Source organism: Podarcis cretensis, assembly GCF_951804945.1.
Source record: "Podarcis cretensis genome assembly, chromosome: 1".
NCBI lineage: Eukaryota > Metazoa > Chordata > Lepidosauria > Squamata > Lacertidae > Podarcis > Podarcis cretensis.
The window spans coordinates 51,061,553-51,080,049 of record NC_137170.1 but is presented as its reverse complement, the minus strand read 5'-3'; the positions used below and the strand labels follow the sequence as shown (position 1 = coordinate 51,080,049).

The following is an 18,497-nucleotide window of genomic DNA, read 5'->3' as shown; positions in this document are numbered from 1 at the left end:
TCTTGGGTTTAAGGCTATGTTGGTTTCAGTTTTTTATGGAAGTAGTTAATGCTTATTAACTCACACTTCCTTCAATATTGAGTTTTTGGCAATATTCAAATTTATTTAAATTAACAATTGCCTGTTAATTAACTGATTACCTCTCTTTGTAACCAATCTGCCTCACATTCTTTAATAATTGGCAGCTCCAAAACATACTACCATGTTCCATGAACTGATGGTGGAGGTAGCTATATCTAATCTAATGCATCTAAATCAATCTAATACATCAAAACAGACAAGGAAACCCAGTACCTTTTCTCTCAGGATTTTATTGAGTTCATTATTTTCATTACATACACCCCTCTCTCAGAGTGTTGGTCTGCATTTGCAGTAGATGTTATCAACTCCCAAGTGCCTTGCCGAGCCTTTCATAAGTTCCTCCAGTATTTCCGTAAGCAGTTCCTTTATTCACATCTCATTTCACTGCCCCTATTTCTTCTACTCCCCAAGCTACCTCATGCTTTATGCTTAAATCAAACATCAATAATGAACAAAACACACATATCCCGTGAAGGTCATTCTATGAATGAATGAGTGGGAGAAACAACAATGGCTCTGCAGTCAGAACACAAGCGTGCAGCATAAGGAATGCACTGGACATACAATAGCATGCTCTTAACATTGTCATGTGAAAGATGACGTCCGCCCAGGACCTGCACCAGAGCCTACTGCATCTTGGCTTCTCTTATGCCCTTTTCATATATCTGTTTAGATTCTTGACCCTGGAGACATGTTGGCATCTGGAGGCGGTTTTGTCTTTGTCTCGGGATAGACCAGGAATCCAGTGAAGGTGATGTACTTGCCATGGTTGCTATAGGCACCATAGCCATCGTGTTGGTGGCTATAGAGCCAGACGGTGTCGCCATACTGCAGAGGCAGCATAATGCTCTGGCTCTGCATCTCACGCCTTTTGGAGTGGTTGTCATCGTAGATCATCGCCTGAACCTCGTTGTGGTTCTTCATCAGTTTCACGGACATGGTTTTGAAGGGCATCTTGCCAATGGTGAAGGAGAAATAGTAGGCACCTGAAACGCGACACGTAAAGATGCCGGTGGAGAAATTGAAATCTTTCCCAATGTTCACAAATTCTGTGTCAAATGTGATTGGCTCGTGCTGGGTTTGCTTCTCATCTGACCCCAGGAGGCTTTCTGAACGGGCAGCAGAAAAGGCTGAGCGAGTATCCTGCGATCTGCTGGGCTGGTCCGAAAAAAGGTGCTTCTCTGAGATTTCATTCTGGTTCGTTGAAAGCTGCTGAATTACATTAGGTGAAGAAGGCCCTGAAGTTTCTCCTAGCTCCTGGGAACCGACACTGTTTTGAAAATAGCTGGACGTGTCTGGATAGATGAGGTACCCATTGAAAGTTGTATAGGGACCTACATTGCTGTAGAGGGCATATTTGGGATCCCCATGTAAACGCAGCCAGACTGTGTCACCGTAGTCCAACTGCAACATGGCACTCTGGCTTGCCACTTTCCGCTCTTTACGGTGATGCTCGTCGTATACAATGGCTTGAACCTCGTTCTTGTTTCTCATCAGCATGACGGACAAGTTTTTCTTGGGGTACTTTCCAACCGTGAAGGAGAAGTAATAGGCTCCAGGGATACGGCATCGGAATAATCCAGCTTTGGGGTCAAAGTCCCCGCCAATGTTCACATAGACTTTGTCAAAGGTGATCACCATTTCAGTGCTTCCTTCCATACTGCTGGTTCTAGCGACGGAGAAAGCAGACTGGAACTCAGATCCAGAATCAGCAGGGAAGCCGTACACAACGGAGCAGGTGATTTGACACAGGAAACCAAACAAAAGTTGGGTTCTCAGTTGAGTCGTCATATCTAAAGAATTTTTTAAAAAAGTGAAGGGGACAGCATTTTAGTTGAAGTATTTCAAAACAAGGTAAGAGCAGGTTCAGCGCTGCAGCTCGATCACACTCAAAACTAGAACAGGTTATCAGCAGGGAGGGAAGCATTTGAAATCCAAGCACCAATGATCCTGTGGCAATCCATGTAAGACTACCATACCTTGACCAGTCGGCTGGCATCAGCCCACACGTTTGTGTATGGTTACTTGGGACTGAAAACATGAAGACACTTAACATGCACAGGAATGAACTCCAAGGGCATATCCAACTTTGACTGTTTAAAATCAAAACCATCCAGAACAATACCCTTTGATGTGGGAAAATGTGGCATGGGGGAAGTTGGGCTGGCCAACTTTATTAAGTGCCAGTTGTGACATGAGTCATCATGGATCAGTGTTGGAAGGTGGGGTGATTGTGGAGAAGACTGCTAGAGTTTCATGTGAATCCAACCATTCAACATGTGTCTGCAGACAAGCCCTGCAGACTTCTAAACAGAGCTCTATTTGTTGCTATAGCAACCTAATTCTGTCCAATATTTTAGTTGTTTCTCCATTTTTAACCAGTATTTGTTCTCCTAAACCTACTATTGACATTTCTCTCCCTTTTCAGTTGAACACTGCTGTCTGGTTTTAAGGAACACTGATTGCTAATTCAAGATGCTTTGTCCATTGAGAGCTAGAAGTCCGGAAACTATTGTTAGCAGGGCTAGATTCAAAAACAGAGCTTGGGGTGGTGGTGGAGGTAAATGTATTTTAAGCACAGAATTCTTTATTACAATAAAATAAATTATCATATATACAAACACTCCAAAAATAAATCCTTAATAGGCCAAATCTGCTTACGGTCTCCACCAAAGCATCAAATAAATGGGTTTGGCACATCTTCAAAGATATTGCATAGGTTTTAGCCTATTAAGGATTTATTTCTGGAGGGTTTGCTTGTATAATAATTATTGTGATAAATAATTCCTTGGTTTAGAATGTATTTCCCATTTCACTCTGATTTCGACTGCTAGTCTCCCCTGCCTCCTTTTCCTAAGGTGCCTTAGTTGTTTGCATGCCAGGGCTGGATGTGATTTGGTCACCAATCAAAGGGTTTGGATGATGATGAGATGTGTGGGCTTTGTCCTGTTTAGCCTATTAGCAGCACTGAAGTAGGCAAATGTAAACAGAGCTGCTGAGATCTAGGGCTGCTCCCTGGTTGGTCCCAGAAATGCTACTTCACCGCCAGCACAAACAGTAGGGGCATCTCACTGGGAAAATTAGGGAAAAAGTGAGGGGGGGGGAGACACGACAACATAAAATGAATACACCATTGTTCACAAACCTGATTTTATCATTTGGTAGGCTAAAACTCCAGACAGATAATCCAGTTCCACCCCCTGGATGAGGCAATCTGCATGCAGCTCCACACACAGGAGGGGATGGAACCAGAGAGCACAAAACACAATGTCTATATTAGCAGTAAAAACCAGACCTTTCATGAAAGGGAGGGGGATCCAAACTACGGGATAGAAATAGATTGGGTTGCCTACCATAAACAACCATCGATGGTCCACGAGAAACACAGATGAGAAGGAACTAAATGCATTTCCCTCCCTGGTCCAATATATATAATCCTAATGGCAAGAGGCCAAAGCATGATCTATTGGCACTTTCAGCCTGAGAACAAACCTGGCAGTCATGGCATAGACATGGAGCTCTTTTCACTGTCCTTTCTTTCTTGTGCTCATTAAAACATCACTCAGTCTGAGAGCTCAATGGCTGGGGTCTCTTGTCTGCACTGTCTGTCACTTCAGAGCTGGCCCACTGCCAGGTGGCAGCCTATGAATTTAGAAGGCTGTGCTGTGGGCATCAAAGGGTTTCAAAGGCAAAGTGCTAGAGATACCATGAAAAAGATACGCTTCGCCATGTGTGCGTGTGTGTGTGGAAACTCTGAAGCACAAGCAGAAGTAAAGCAAATGGCCTACAGGTGTTGGGATCCTCTTCTAGGGAGAGATGCTGGTAGGAAGACAAAATACTGTCGTAAGAATTTCAGTCCTGATTGTCTTTACTCTCGGGCCTGTGTCTCAAATTCCAGGCACAAATCTGGACTTCTGAATAATTTGATCTTCTGTCTAAATCAACAGTTGCATAATTAGAAATAGAGGGAAATATCAGATCTCTTTTATCCCCGTGTGCTGCAAACAGCAAGGGCTTTCGAGCAGACCCCTTTCATGTAAAACCTTTGCACGCTCATTACCCCAAAGCTATGAAGACTGTGTCTACAGTAGGTTTCCTCTCAATTCTCTGGTACGATAGAATAGTAAACACATTCACTATTTTCGCATTCACAGAACAGGGAAAAAATACGCCTTCACTCAAAGCTGCTTGATGTACACTTTTTTACTGCAAAGCCACATGTTTCAATTTTTATCTAAGTAACTGCTTCTAAATTAAGATATTATAAGGTTGAATCCAGATCCTGTGAGCAGTTTCCACTCGTGAAATGGGACTCTCTCACCACACTCCTCTCCCATAATGGTTTAACATTTCCCAGAGTTCTCAGAGTGGTTTACCAGTCAATCCCTCTTTCCAGAGAACTTTGGGAATTGTAGCTCTGCAGGGGGAATAGAGGGTCTCCCAACAACTCTCAACACCTTAACATACTACAGTTCCCAGGAGTTTATTTGGGGGGGGGGCAGGAGCCATGATGACTCTTTAAAGTGGTACCATAGGGCTTTAAATGCATAGTGGGGGTGAGGCCTACATGAGACTTAAATTCAGTGTCCAATACAAGCTCCACATTTAACAGGAACTGGCTCCACTCAGGAGCTCTGAATGGTGCAGAAGGACAGCTTTGTATCTGCCACACAATTGTCTCTATGAGCATTAAAAGTGGTATGAGAAAGACTGTGTGTATGCAGAGGTGCTTTGAAACAATTGCAAAACCCTGCAAAGCATGTTTACCAGAGGTGAAAATGGGATGAATGTACATGTCATGAGAAGCAATCTGTTTCAAACCACCTTCAACTGTCTCCAGTCTCAGTCTGTGGATCCTTAGTGCATTCAGATATTATGGCCACAAGATTGCACTGAAGCCCTGGAGGGCTGCTATGTCTTTGTTCATACTCAGGCTGGGGATGACAGCAAAGGACTGAGCTTGACAGCATGTAGCCAGCATTGTTCCAAAGCATGTCTTATTCTCTGGGACAGGTTCAGCATTTCTCAGAGAGGCAGCTGGTAGCTGCTATGCAAAAAGGGCTTGCAGACTTGAAGACGTCTCCACTGAATGCTGACCCCCACGGTCCCTGAAACAACAACAACTGCCCTGTTACTGCTTCAGTGTTAATTTCCGGATAAGGTCATTATAGAAAAGGCTAAATTTAGCCGCTTTGCAGCAGCTCTTGGATGAAGTAGCCACTTAGTTTCATTTTGAATTAGAGCTCTTCCTAAATAGTCAGCAAATTATTTGCATTTTCTCAGAATTCCAAATCTCCCTTTGACAAAGACGTCAGAATGGTTTGATCTTCTGTCTCAATCAATAGTCATTCATCAGAAATAGAGGGGACTATTGAGCTACTTTTATCTGCAAACATTTTTAAACCACACAAATATCATGAAATGCCTTTGTACATGTGTACATTCAGTTCACATTAAAGGACAACCTACTTAACTCACACTTTCTGAAAGAAGATGGAAACCGAAACACAGCCATCCTTTCAGATTCATACTTCTCTGAATTTTGCAGTGCCCTTCTCCAGCCAAGTAATATGGACAAAAGCATATATACTAGTGTGAAGTGTGAAAATGTCATATAAACATGCATTACATTAGGGAAAATATGCTTTGCAAAAATGATTATATTAGGCAAAATTCCATACAAAGATGTGTGTATTAGGAGAAATTTGTACTAAATGCCGATGAATTTTCACAAGGACTTCTTTTTTCAAAGCCCGAACTGATGTGGAAATGCGAGGAACTGAATTCAAAAGTGGAAAAAATGAAAAATGGAGAAACCATCATTGACATATTCACCCATCTCTAAGCTGACTGAGCTGCAGGCTCACCCTGCGTGCTGACTGGAAGGGAGCACTGAGCAAAGCCCGGTGCTTTTTGACTGTATGTTGTGAGCTAGGGGTGAAATGAAGCAGTTTTTCTTGGCTATTGCTGGAAAAGCTTGGGTGCTGGAGAAGCTGTTAACACTGTTCAGTTTTCCAAGCCAAACATCTTGGCAACACTATAACACTGACCAAGGTGCTCCTTGGCCAGGGCACTATTTATCCGCAGGCTCACCCAGATCTGAATGTATTGCTGGTTTTTGTCCTCATACATTAATATAGTTTCGCAAATCTTCCCCGGATAAGAAAATACTTACAAAAGTAAAAGTGGTTATGTGATTTGCTTGCATTGGTTAGAAATATTTAGCTAATTACTGCATTTGATGGCTATTTCACCAATCCTCGTGTTGTTAATGTACAAAATGCATCCCCCCCCCCCAATAAAAAGGTATGCATGAAAGAAAGAAGAGAATTAAATCTAAAGCGCAGCTCTGGAAGTAGTGTGTCCCATTGAGAAGACTCCCATGAATGTGAACGCATTGCTCCAGGGGTTGGAAATCAGGCAGTTGAACAACTAGATCCTTCTCTGCTAAGCCAGGCATTTGCTGGGTCCCATCATTAGGCAAGAGCACACTTCCAGACATCAACAGGATCACTTTGCCTGTACTATCTAAGAAGATGAGGGGCAGGAGAAGAGAAATTTCAGTTTGAACATCCATAAGCTCCTCCAAATTAAGGTGATCCCCTGAGGGTGCAAAGCGTACCTTAAATCCTTGGGCCAACACAGCTACACTCAGGTTATACAGCTGCATATCTTCTGAAGCACACTGGGGCACGATATAAATGAGCCCAGAACATAAATTAGATACTGATTTCTCTGCAAATGTTATTTATTAATGAAGTCAGCCTCTCGGCCATCAATCATGAACAGATGGCAATTTTTATGTGGTTATAGCACCCAGAGTGTACACACATGTGACTCATCTTATTGCTATTAAATTAATGACCGGGAAGTCAAGAGCTGAAACATTTAACAGTTCACATATTCAGCCACTACTTTCAGCCCCTCTCAGAAATTAAGTATTTCACCATTTTCTCAGGGAAACAAATATCAATAGCCTCACATTGGCTAGAGAGGAGTTTTTCTGACCTCTGGCAAAGTCAAAATGGTAGGTGAAGTTTATCCTTGCATTTTTATGTTCATGGTGTTAAGACTGCAGGTGGTGTCCACAATGAATCTGAGACTATGGAAAGGTGAGCCTTCTTCTAATTAACGAGGCCAGAATTTTATGAGGAGGCACAGCACAGTTCTATATTTTAATCTTGACACTGCAGATGTTCCACAAACACAGACTTTTTGGACATATGGCTAATGGATTAGACCCATGATCGAAAAAAGGTGAACTGCCTACTCACAAGAAATGATGTAGCTGCACGGAATGATATAAGTACTTCTCAACATCTTGTGAGCTGCATTTTTTTAAATAAAAATCCTGGTACTTTCTAGCCGGCTGCACTGTAACACATCACCCTAATGTCTTAGGACAGCTGCAAGTGTCTCAATTATATGAATCATCAAAAGCCTGTACAATGAGCAGCATGCATGCCCTGTGGTTAGCAGAGACGTGATAAAGCTTTTTCTTTGATTTGCCCTGATACTGTGTGCTGCCTGTTCCATTCACAGGATGCTGATCCCAAGTATCAGATGATGACGCAATTTATAATTTGCGTGCGTCATCACAGGAAAATGTTAATTATACCTTAGAAGGACTGAATCCATATGAAACTAAGGTTCTGTTCGTGGTAGAAGATTTTGCCTGCCTGGTTGTCTGCATTGCCAAAAAAAAAGAGGACACACTTTTGCATTAGCCTTGCCTATGCTAATCTATACCCATGGATCCATTTGTAGAAATAATAACTACAACTGAGCGAGGAAGGCAATGAGGTGACCTGTGTACCTACCCAGTCTGCTGTCCAGGTATTAACTCTGGATGGTCAGCAGCATAGGAACATAGCAAGCTGCTTTATAGCAAGTCCAACTATTGGTCCATCTAGCTCTGCATAGTCTACACTGACTACCAGTAGCTTTCCAGGTTTTCAGACATGGGACATGCCTAGCCCTACCTGCAAATGCTGAGGACCTGGGACCTTCTGCATGACCTTCTGCCACTAAGTTAGAGCCCTTCTGCTTTCAAGGCTTTTGTTCATTCTTCTTAGGGTTCTTTGTCTTTAAACCAGACTTGGACCCTTCAAACAGAAGAGTGGCCTCTGTGAAGCTGCATGCCCACCCTAATGCAGAGCACTAAAACTGCCCAGTATGTGGACTCTATTTCAAGTGGTAGGGTATTCACTATGACACTTAGCTCAAGGTTGTTTATATAGCAATATGGGTTAACACTTTTTGAGGGGTGCACGAGTGGTGATTACAGTGTTTCTCATTCCACTATACCTGGTCCTTCTGCACGTCCCACCCCAATAATATATTCTTACAAATTCCAGAGAATATGACATCGGGAAAATTCCATACAATTTTGTGCATTCTAACAATGCATAAGCCTCATGGGATTTCAGTGTTAATATGCCACAGTCAAATGGGCAAAGCCTCAATGAGAAGACTTAAGTATAGGAGTCTAATTCCTCAGCTTCGGTTTATGTTGTGCATTCAATAATAAAAAAACACCTTTCCAGCAGTTGCTCTGCAACCTTCTGGTCCCAGAGAGATTTCCTCTGGTTCTTGGCTGGTGGAAGAAATGCACTTCTCATCCTCCTGGTACCCAATGATCTTTAACTTCCCCCAGAGCTGTCTTTTTAGGTGTTTGGAAATGGCTAATACCTGCAGAATAAAAACTACAATCTCTCTCAAGAGCCTTAAAAAAACAACACACAAAAAAACAAAACCAAACCAAATCAAAACAGGTTTGTACTCAAAATGATTTTTTTCCTGTGCCTAATCCCTTTGGGACCTTAGAGTGGGCATTAGCAGCAAGTTATCTGAAGACAACTGCCATGTTTCCTTTGTATTTACACTACCTCCTTCTTCACATAGATCCTAACATTTCCCAGTTCACTTTCATGCCATATTATATGTTATTCATGTCATAAATATGACATGGCATTTTGAATGGCAGATATGACCCATTAGGCAATGCAAAGCAACAATATATAGATCAGAGGTAGCCAGAGTGGCTACTACAAACTCCCACCATCCCTGATGATTGGCCATTTTGGCTGGGGCTGATGGAAGTGTAGTTCAACAGCATTTGGAAGACATCACATTAGATGGCCCTGCCACAGATCCAGGCATTATGTTTGCAAACTACCATCATATTCCAGAGAATATGTTATATTCCAGAGAATCTTGTTAATTTTTTTGTATGTTATTATATTTGCTATTGTTTACCTAAGTGGAAAGATACAGGTGAGGCTGAAAGTGTTTACTGGTTTGTGTGAGGGCTTATCTTCTTATCTATCTTCTTATCCTTTAGGTTAGGATGGAGGTGGGAGAGAGCAAACAAAGCAGGAGACCAGGTGCCTGCAAATTATCTGCAAAGTACTGGTAAAGTATCAGTCCAGCTGGGCTACCTCCTGGGAAGCTGTTAAGCCTTTTGTTCATCGGTATATTGCCTTGTTGAAACACTTATCACCATGTTATTTCAATACCTGTATTCAACCGATAGGGCCCTACTTTATACCCAATAATAAAGGTAAAGGGACCCCTGACCATTAGGTCTAGTCGCGGATGACTCTGGGGTTGTGGCGCTCATCTCACTTTATTGGCTGAGGGAGCCGGCATACAGCTTCCAGGTCATGTGGCCAGCATGACTAAGCCGCTTCTGGAGAACCAGAGCAGTGCACGGAAACGCCGTTTAACTTCACGGTGGAGCAGTACCAATTTATCTACTTGCACTTTGACGTGCTTTCGAACTGCTAGGTTGGCAGGAGCAGGGACTGAGCAACGGGAGCTCACCCCGCCACAGGGATTTGAACCGCTGGCCTTCTGATCGGCAAGCCCTAGGCTCTGTGGTTTAACCCACAGCGCCACTCGTGTCCCTATACCCAATAATAGCATAGTTTACATTTACAGCTTCTTTGGGCAGGTGGCTCACCCTGTTGCGGGGATTCAAACTGCTGACCTTCTGATTGACAAGCCCTAGGCTCAGTGGTTTAGACCACAGTGCCACCTGCGTACCCTATTTGTATCCTACCCTCCCTCTAATAACCCTGCAGCAGCATACCTGGGGTGATGTCATTTTCACAGCAACCACCTAAGGTAGGTTAGATGGTAAGACAGGAACTTGCCTAAAGTGTTTCAGTGAGCTTCTTTTGGCTGTCCAAATGTGTTTTTATTCAAACAGAGTTTACAACATGGAAAATAAATTGCAAGGATATTTGACGGTTCAAAAGGTGCTATTCAGACCAATTATTCATAAGATTATCATTCTGCTGTCAGCGTTCTCACAAAGATAGTGTGTTTCACTGTGATAGCCATACCTGTCTTCCAAATGCTGATCTCTTTAAATGTGGCTCCCCTTTGTTTCCGATTCACATTCTTGCTGCTATTTGTAAATTAATCATAAATTCTATACTTGAATAGTCTACATGATGCTGAATTCAATGGTGCGATTCACTGAATAGGTCCCGTTGGGGGAAGCACTGTGGAAGAATTTCTGCTTGCACAATGGGGCTCCCCCCCTCCATCCTGCATGCCCACCCCCTGAAATTGGTTCAGGGAGGGGTCAGGAGAACCCTCAGAACAGCATTCAAAGGGAATTGGCGGGTGTTCCATTTGGCAAGCTGAAGAACATTATTTTGAATTCTTCCCAATGTTCTTTCCACTAAACCACACTCATTTGTTGACTCCATGCTCTTATTGAGTCATGTTCCATCTAGAGAAGAAATCCCTTTGACTAGTTAGTCTTCAGGGTTTAGTCAAAGAATCTCAGTCAGGAGATATATATATAAATATATATATGCCTTATCAACAAAGATATTATCTCATAATTCTCCTCATACGGCTGGTTTAATTTTGTCTCCTTTTCTGTTAAGAAATGCATCAAGCATCCTCTACTAAGCCAGGATTATGATACGCTCAATGCAGATAGCCTTTGATTGCTGATATTATCAATAAGGATTTTGTTCTTTTCTGAGATTTAGCATGTAATTTTTGATTTTTATTCATGAGAGAGGGAGACTGGTTGTGATCCTCAGGCTTCATTTCCTATAAAAAATACAAAGTGAACGAATCTCCTATAAACATAATAACTTTCATGATCAGTCTGTATATCATCAGGTTCTCTATGGCTGCAGCTCTGAGTCTTGCCACATTCTGCATCTCTCCAGTTATAATATTGTTGTTTAAAGACTGAAAACATATGCTCTGGAATCTTTGGTTTTTATTTTTAAAGGCACTGAACTATGTAGAATTTCCATTCTGAAGATAATCTTCAAAGTTTCCAGATGATGGTTCGAGTCACTAATGGTATCTGTCATAAAAGAAGGCTTCAACTCATTAACAGAGTATTAAGTGTGACACCATGGTTTGCAACTGCTTCACTATTGGTATTGTCAGTTGATCTTATGTTTACTGTTCTTGTAAGACTTAGAGCTCACCCAGATTTCCTTTTGTGCCACACTTTCCAGGCACAGGTTTGTGCTTTAAATATCTGTTTCCAAGTAGCTTTTTGGTATATTCCCCAGCGCTTCCCTTGGGAAAACTGAATCAGAGCAAACGGCAATTGGGTTCTTTGCAGGTTGACATTTGCTCAGATTCAGCGGCAAAATGAGAGTTTTCTTGGGGAAAGTGCAGGGGCAAAACAAAAACTACTGAAACATGGAGCATTAAGCCTTGACCTGTGTCTAGGAGTGTAGCACAAAATGAAATCTGGATGAGCCCTTAGAATGCAGTATGGATAAGACACAATGCACAGCTAATGGTTATCAGGTTTGCCTTAATGGAAAATGAAATGCTCAAAATACTTCACATTCCACATTTTAATGCCTTTTACAGGTCTTGCTGATATTGACAAAGGTGCAGATGGGATTTCTTCTTCAGACACATTCCTCATCTACGCTTCAGGAAAGCAAAAAACCAAAAACTAATCGCATGCCTTCTAGATCAAGATACTTTCCCTTGGCAACATATATGCAAGACACAATACCTCCCCATACCTCCAGTTAATATAATTGACTTCAGACTCCTTTTTCAGCTCCGTAACTTCTCCTCCAGTGAGGGCAAATCAAGATATCCATATGATGATTGTTCATAATTTCCAGAGTAGTTCTGGAGTGCAACATGCTTTATCATTCTCTCTCAATTCGTTCCAGTAGCAAGCCCATGAGTTAGGTGGGTGCCATTTCTCTGTCAAATATTACAAATCAAAACAGAGAAAGTTATCTTCCCATGGCCACCTGATGAGCTCATGGCTGATGAGACTTTCAGATTCAGGACTCACAATTCCAACATGTAATCTGCTGGAATCTCACTAATCATCTCCCTAACATGATTAAGCAAGGTTTTGACCTGCTGGCCTCCCTCTGATCAGTGGGATCCCATGAGGCTCAAATTCATGTCAGAGATGCAAATGAAGTAATTACATAGTTTGTGTCATAAAGTTTATGGGAGCAGCTTCCCTTACAGTAAGAATACATGGATCTCTTTAATGCAGGGATGAGGAAACTGCGGCACTCCAGATGTTGCTTGAAAACAACTCCCATCTTCCTTGACCGTTGGCCAAGCTGGCTGGGGCTGAAGGGAGTTGGAGTCAGCAACATCTGGAGGGCTACAGGATCCCCATCCCTGATTTTAAGATACCACATTACCTGCTTTGTATTTCTGATGCCCTTGGAACAGATACAGCCCTTTGTAACTGGATCAGGAAAAACTGAAGCAAGGAAAAGGGTAGGTGGGAGAGGCAGTGCATAATCATACCTTGAAGCCCTGATATCAGTTTGCATAGGTTCAAAAATGGCTGTAATTTCCAGCTAATATTCTCTCTACAGTCATCGCCAGTCTCTCTTTGACCCTCTCTTGAGTCTTCATCTCAGCACCGCAAAGGTAGACATTCTAGCATTTGACAAATACAGGAGGCTGAGGGGGAGGTTGCCACCATGAACTCATCTCTCCCTGCTCCTCTCCTGTAGCCTTTGCAATCAATTACCAGCCTCTAGATGGATATCTCTGCTGCTTGGCTCTGTGATCAGTTCCTGCTCCTAGCAGGGTGATTCCTACTGGAAGCCTCAGTCCTTTGATCAGACACAGCAAGGATTTTCTCTCTTGTTCTTTACTCTGATTAGAGCATGCCAGTAATTTACAAAGCATTGGTGAGAGACAGTAGAGGACTACGGAGGTACCAGAATTGGCACACGAAAGAACACACAGAAGGGGGATGAGAGAAATTTCCAGCAGGCTGCATGTGGCTGCATAAAAACAGTTGGACAACATTGAAGTACTCAAGTTGCAGTGAAAAAAGTTATGCAGCATAACATTGCATGTGTCTGGATTCTTAAGTTGCAGCACTGTGGCCTTGCTCTAATGCTACACTTACTTATCCTATCAGTGAAGCTGCTGGTCCTGCTATGGCGGTTGCCTCCAGCCCCCAACATAGAAGGGTTGCATAAGGGCCAGCCCACCCATGAGGCAAGGTGAGGGGACCGCCTCAGGTGGCAGGATCCACAGGGGCAGCAGATGCCAATGCCAATCTTTCTTCCTCTCTTGTTCCTGATATACATCTTCCCTGACCTTCCCTGGTGGGGAGGGACAGTTGTACCTGAGCAGGTACAACTGTATCCTGGCTTCAGGTAAGCTGGAGCAAAAGTTTTCCTGCTTCTTTCTCCCTTGCAATGCATAGGCTGATTATATGTATAAATGGAACCACAGGCTCAGGCTTTCAGTGAGTAATGAGCTTCTAAGACATATAAGATAAGAGCCAGGATCTCCGCCTCTCCTGATTGCTGATTGCAATCAAGTGATCTCTGAAATTTCTGGGGAAATCCAGAAAGCGAGGCAGATAGCAGATGTGAGAGTGGGCATAAGCCAAGTGTGTGCCCACATTATGTTTCCAATGCAAGTATTTCACGCATGCACTACCGTGTCTAACACACTTACCATGTGAGTTGGCCCATACTCATGTAGGGTTAACATGCCAGTGATCAGTGATCAGGGCAGGTATGCTGGCATGCAAATGATAGTGCTTTCTCCATGGTTAGCCCTCATTACTTCATTCAAAATGCTTGGTCTTTACTTTTAAGAACTGAATGTTCGAGGGATCCACAGAACAAATGGGTGGAGATTAATAAGCTTGCCACATTAATGGTATACATATCATTTTTGTTATTTTGTAACTCAATTAGAGATTGTCTCAAGTTTTAAGCAGTATATAAATATATGGATTGAATGAAAGAATAAACCTGCGAAATTGAGATTTGTTACTTCTAGGGAATAAAGCAGAGTTCAGACTTTAGCTTCTTAGACTGACTCTGCCAAAATATTATAGACTGTCTTCAAAACTAATGCAGGAGAGGCATAAGAATGGGATGAGAAGGCAATACCCCAATATGATGTTTTATCAGGGGGTCTCTTTGCTAAATAGTGGTAAATGAAATAAATCCCACATAACATTCAAATCAGACATAGCTCTGATGCTTGAATTTGTTGAATTCAAAAGTAGGCAAATAGCTTTGAATCCCATAAAACTCTGGCTTTGATGATGAAATGTTGGTTTTAGGTTTTCGGGCTTTGACTTTCTCTGTTTTTCAAATCCAACAATGTAGCCTGAAATGGTCCTGGAATAATGTTTGCATTTGAAAGGGAATGGCAGATTAGAAGTTGTTGTTTTAAAGTGGCAAGGGGAGAAATATATCCATTCTTGTTCTATGTCAATTTGCATCATTCTAAGCATGACCAGGTGTGTATATTTCATGTATCCACAGACTCCTTTGTTGAAATGCAAAATTTGGTTCCGTATCTCACCTTTTATATTGAGAGAGTGGGGAGGGGGGAAAAGTCCAGACCACAAGGCTGTCAAGAAAGGCTTGGAAACATGAGGGCAATATCTGCTAACGGCTCAGGTCCTTCCCAGATTGTGCAGAATGTAGAGTAGAAATCTGATTGCCATACACGATCCAGACGTTTTTCTATGATGAGCTGATCTGTTTCAGCAGAAACCACATTTTCTAAGTGCTTAAACAACAGCACAATGTTGCTGATGAAGTATGTCTCACAATTCTTGCAAATGCTGTGTGGAGACTTGAGTGGTTGTGCTGGTGTTGTGGGCTGATATTGGGACAGTGCCTGGGACATCATTGCAACAGCTTATGATTTAAATTCCTCCCTCACCATTCTGGGGGTTTCAAATGCCAGCCATTAAGCTACCTTTCTGCCTGGTTCTTCCCTTCCTACATTTGAAAACTGTTTACTGCACCTCTTTACTATGTGGGCATTAAGAGATGAGTATTTTTCCACTTCAACTGCGACTGCATCAAAACCAACCCGGATTGTCTAGAAAGGTCCTCAAAAACTAGGAAAGAATTGTGGGGGCTTCCAGTGGCCAGTGATTGAGGCTTCCACACTTTGAGCAGAAGTTTATCAGTCATGATCCCATGTGCTGCTATTCTGCAATGGCTGAGCCCCCTAACCATGGCCTCCCTTCCTTCTTCCCCTGCACATATTATTCCCAATCATTCAACCCTGCTTTGGAAAGAAAATTTAAATGGATCCAGTGTCAAAATCTAAATGGGCAAAACACCAGAATTTAGGAAGTTGAGAATATTTGCATCTGTTTAATCTGATTGCATAACCGAGTCAGGAGACCAAACCTGGAACTCAGGGATGCATGATTTATGTACAAAGGGCATTGTTTGCAGAAACTTCGGATGAAGAAATGGGAATGGATATTTGTATAAGTAGCATGCAACCAAGATTTTATGGCTGAAATTGCAGACACAGAAAGGAATTGACATCCATGAACCCTGATAAAATTCCTCCATTACCTCTGATGTAATGGGCAGAGCTTGACTGAATTCACAATCTGTCATTCATAATTGTGAAGCCAGCAAATATAAGACTCGTAACGTTTGAAGGCTGAGGGCAGGGGGCTGTTTTGGTTGGTGTTTTACTGTTAGTTACTTGCTTTATGGTCATGGCAGGCTATTCGTGCATACAAATGAGTCCAGTAATCCTGCTCCCCTGCCCAAAAGATGGAAAAGGTTGGTTTAGATGTGACTTCACCTCACATTCAGCCTCACATTGAAATGCTAGGATACTTCCCTCCCACACTTGTTATGATTGAGACCCTTGATGTATTCAGACAGATCTGGAATGATTTTCCTGTTATTGGTTACGTAGCCGATATTAAGCACAGAAATAAAGACAGCTGCCATGTGGCTAAATGGGATGATATCCTCAAAAGCAGAGTATGTTAAAATCTTGTTACGCACCAGCTCCCTGGAGAAGAGAAGCTGCAGGAAATTACTGTAGCACCAAAAATGAATAATTGAAGCAAAGCGCATTCAATATGTGCATAAACACAGAGGCCAGAGTGCAGCCTCCTAACCAGCTGGCAGTGCAGAAACTCAACAAAGAAAGTGCCGGATAGATAGATTTCTCAGGAGAAGCTGACCCACTTTCCTAGGAGCTTTGAGGAGGGCTCATGAAGAGGTCACAGCAAGGACTGTAGCAACATCGCCCTGGATCGGGATGGCCTCTTGATCAGAAGGCAATTGCTTCACAATGTTAGGCAAATAAACAAATGTTAAGAAATGAGCCTCAAGACATGTTTCCTGGGTTTAACACCCTGCTCCTTACCTGCTGGAAAAAATTGGCCGAATAGAACTCTGTCCTCAGGTTTCAACTCCAGAGACCGACTAGAGAGATTCTCTGTATGCCTTCCCAGATAATCTTGTGTCATGAATTGAAATGCCCACCCACCCACCCACCCATAGACACACACACACAAATTCCAGTATGCCTCAGTTTCTAACCCTGGTCCCACAGAGAAAGCAGTCAGGGAACCCAAAGATTATGAGAAACAGAATGAGAAAGCAGATGATATCCCATCCTTGTGGTGTAGAGAGGAGGTTAGCAAAACAGCGCTCCACTTGAGAGATCTCGGGGGTCAAATATCCCAGACTGAGGAGGTGTCCTTCATTTTTAAAAGGCTGGACCTTGGTTCTATTGACATGAATCGATCCCTTTAGCTCTATTGGCATTAACTGATTTTCACATTTCCGTAGAAAATAGGGGGCGTCCCCGCCTCAGTAAGCACAACTCTAAAACATCCCTTCTTTTTTTACGTTTTGATCTGACGGCTTCCTAGATCAGTGACAGGTGGGGGGAGTGGATCAGTGGGGAGAAGGACACCTGGAAAAGGGGGTCACCTGTAAGGACCCTAGAATAGGGGTGGGGGTGGAGCTGACCAAGAAAACCTACAAGGCTGAGGAGTCGTTATCTATATCCAGGGCTACACCATCTATATCTTGCTAAATGCCTCTCTGTCTCCGTTGCCAGGATTCTGCACGGGGCTTTAGCCCGCAGGCTCCATCCAGACTCCCCCTTCCGGACCTGAACAAAGCTCCATAAAGATAAACCATGCATCAAATAGGTAATCCCATCTGCCCCGGATAATACTTGACAGAGACACCCCCCGTTCCCGCTTCACAGTAGGACAACCCCCTCCTCCTTTTCAAACCCTCCATATACAGCATTCATTGCCCCTCTTCGAAGGAGAGACCACTGTATCAAAGCGGGGGGGGGGGGGGGAGAGAAAAAGAAAAGGTGGGAAAAGCAACCTCGGGCGGCTGCCTCTCTCACGCACCCCCAATGGAAGCTGCCCTGGGGGCGCTGCTGTAGGTGGCGCTTCGCCATGTACCTGCTGCTGCTGAAGTGGCCGTCGCCGCCGTCTGCTGCTGGAGGAGGCGGGAGAGAGCCGGCTGGACGGCGGCTGCTGTTGCCGCTGCACTGACAGCTCTGGAAGCGGCGCCGCGGCTGTGAGGAGGGCAGGCGGGCGGGCGGGCGGGCGGGGGCGGGGTGGCTGGGCAGAAGGGGCGCCGGCGCGCGCGGGGCTCCGGCGCAAAATCCGGGGCCGGAGGAGGAGCTTGTGGAGGGAGCTGAGGAAGGGCGGGGCGCGGCGCCTCGCTTCCCATGCCAGGCAGTCATGGCTGCGGCGCCTTGCTCGTGGGGGTGGTGGGGTGGCTCTTCCTCAGGGCTCCTTCCAATGGTGCTGCGGAAGGCGCCTTTGATGAAGAAATTCAACAGGTACGGCGATGGGGGGGGGAGCTGAACCTGAGGGATTTCTGCCTGCCAAAAGCAAGCACAGGTCCTTGGCAAATAGGGAGGGAGGAGGAGGCTGTTTCCTTCCCCGCCTCCACCCACCAAATGACTAGCACTTCTGGAAAGGAGAAGGAAGGGAGGGGCAATGCCCAACATCCAGGTCTTGGGGAGGCTAATCCTTAGGGGCAGCTGGGTCCACCTGGCCTGGGAGAGAGTGGGTGGCGCTGTGGTCTAAACCACGGAGCTTCTTGGGCTTGCTGATCAGAAGGTTGGCAGTTCAAGTCCGCGCAACG

The 18,497-nt window shown here is 43.8% G+C and overlaps 1 protein-coding gene across 1 annotated transcript; it reads right to left on the bottom strand.

Annotated features, from left to right (window-relative positions):
• Positions 1 to 291: 291 nt before the first annotated feature.
• C1QTNF4 (C1q and TNF related 4) lies at positions 292 to 17,948 on the bottom strand. Its single transcript, XM_079952321.1, has 2 exons — positions 17,804 to 17,948; positions 292 to 1,874 (listed from the first exon to the last, which is right to left on the bottom strand). Exon 2 carries the CDS (start codon positions 1,870 to 1,872, stop codon positions 751 to 753), a length of 1,122 nt encoding a protein of 373 aa, XP_079808447.1. The 5' UTR covers positions 1,873 to 1,874; positions 17,804 to 17,948; the 3' UTR covers positions 292 to 750.
• Positions 17,949 to 18,497: the final 549 nt, after the last annotated feature.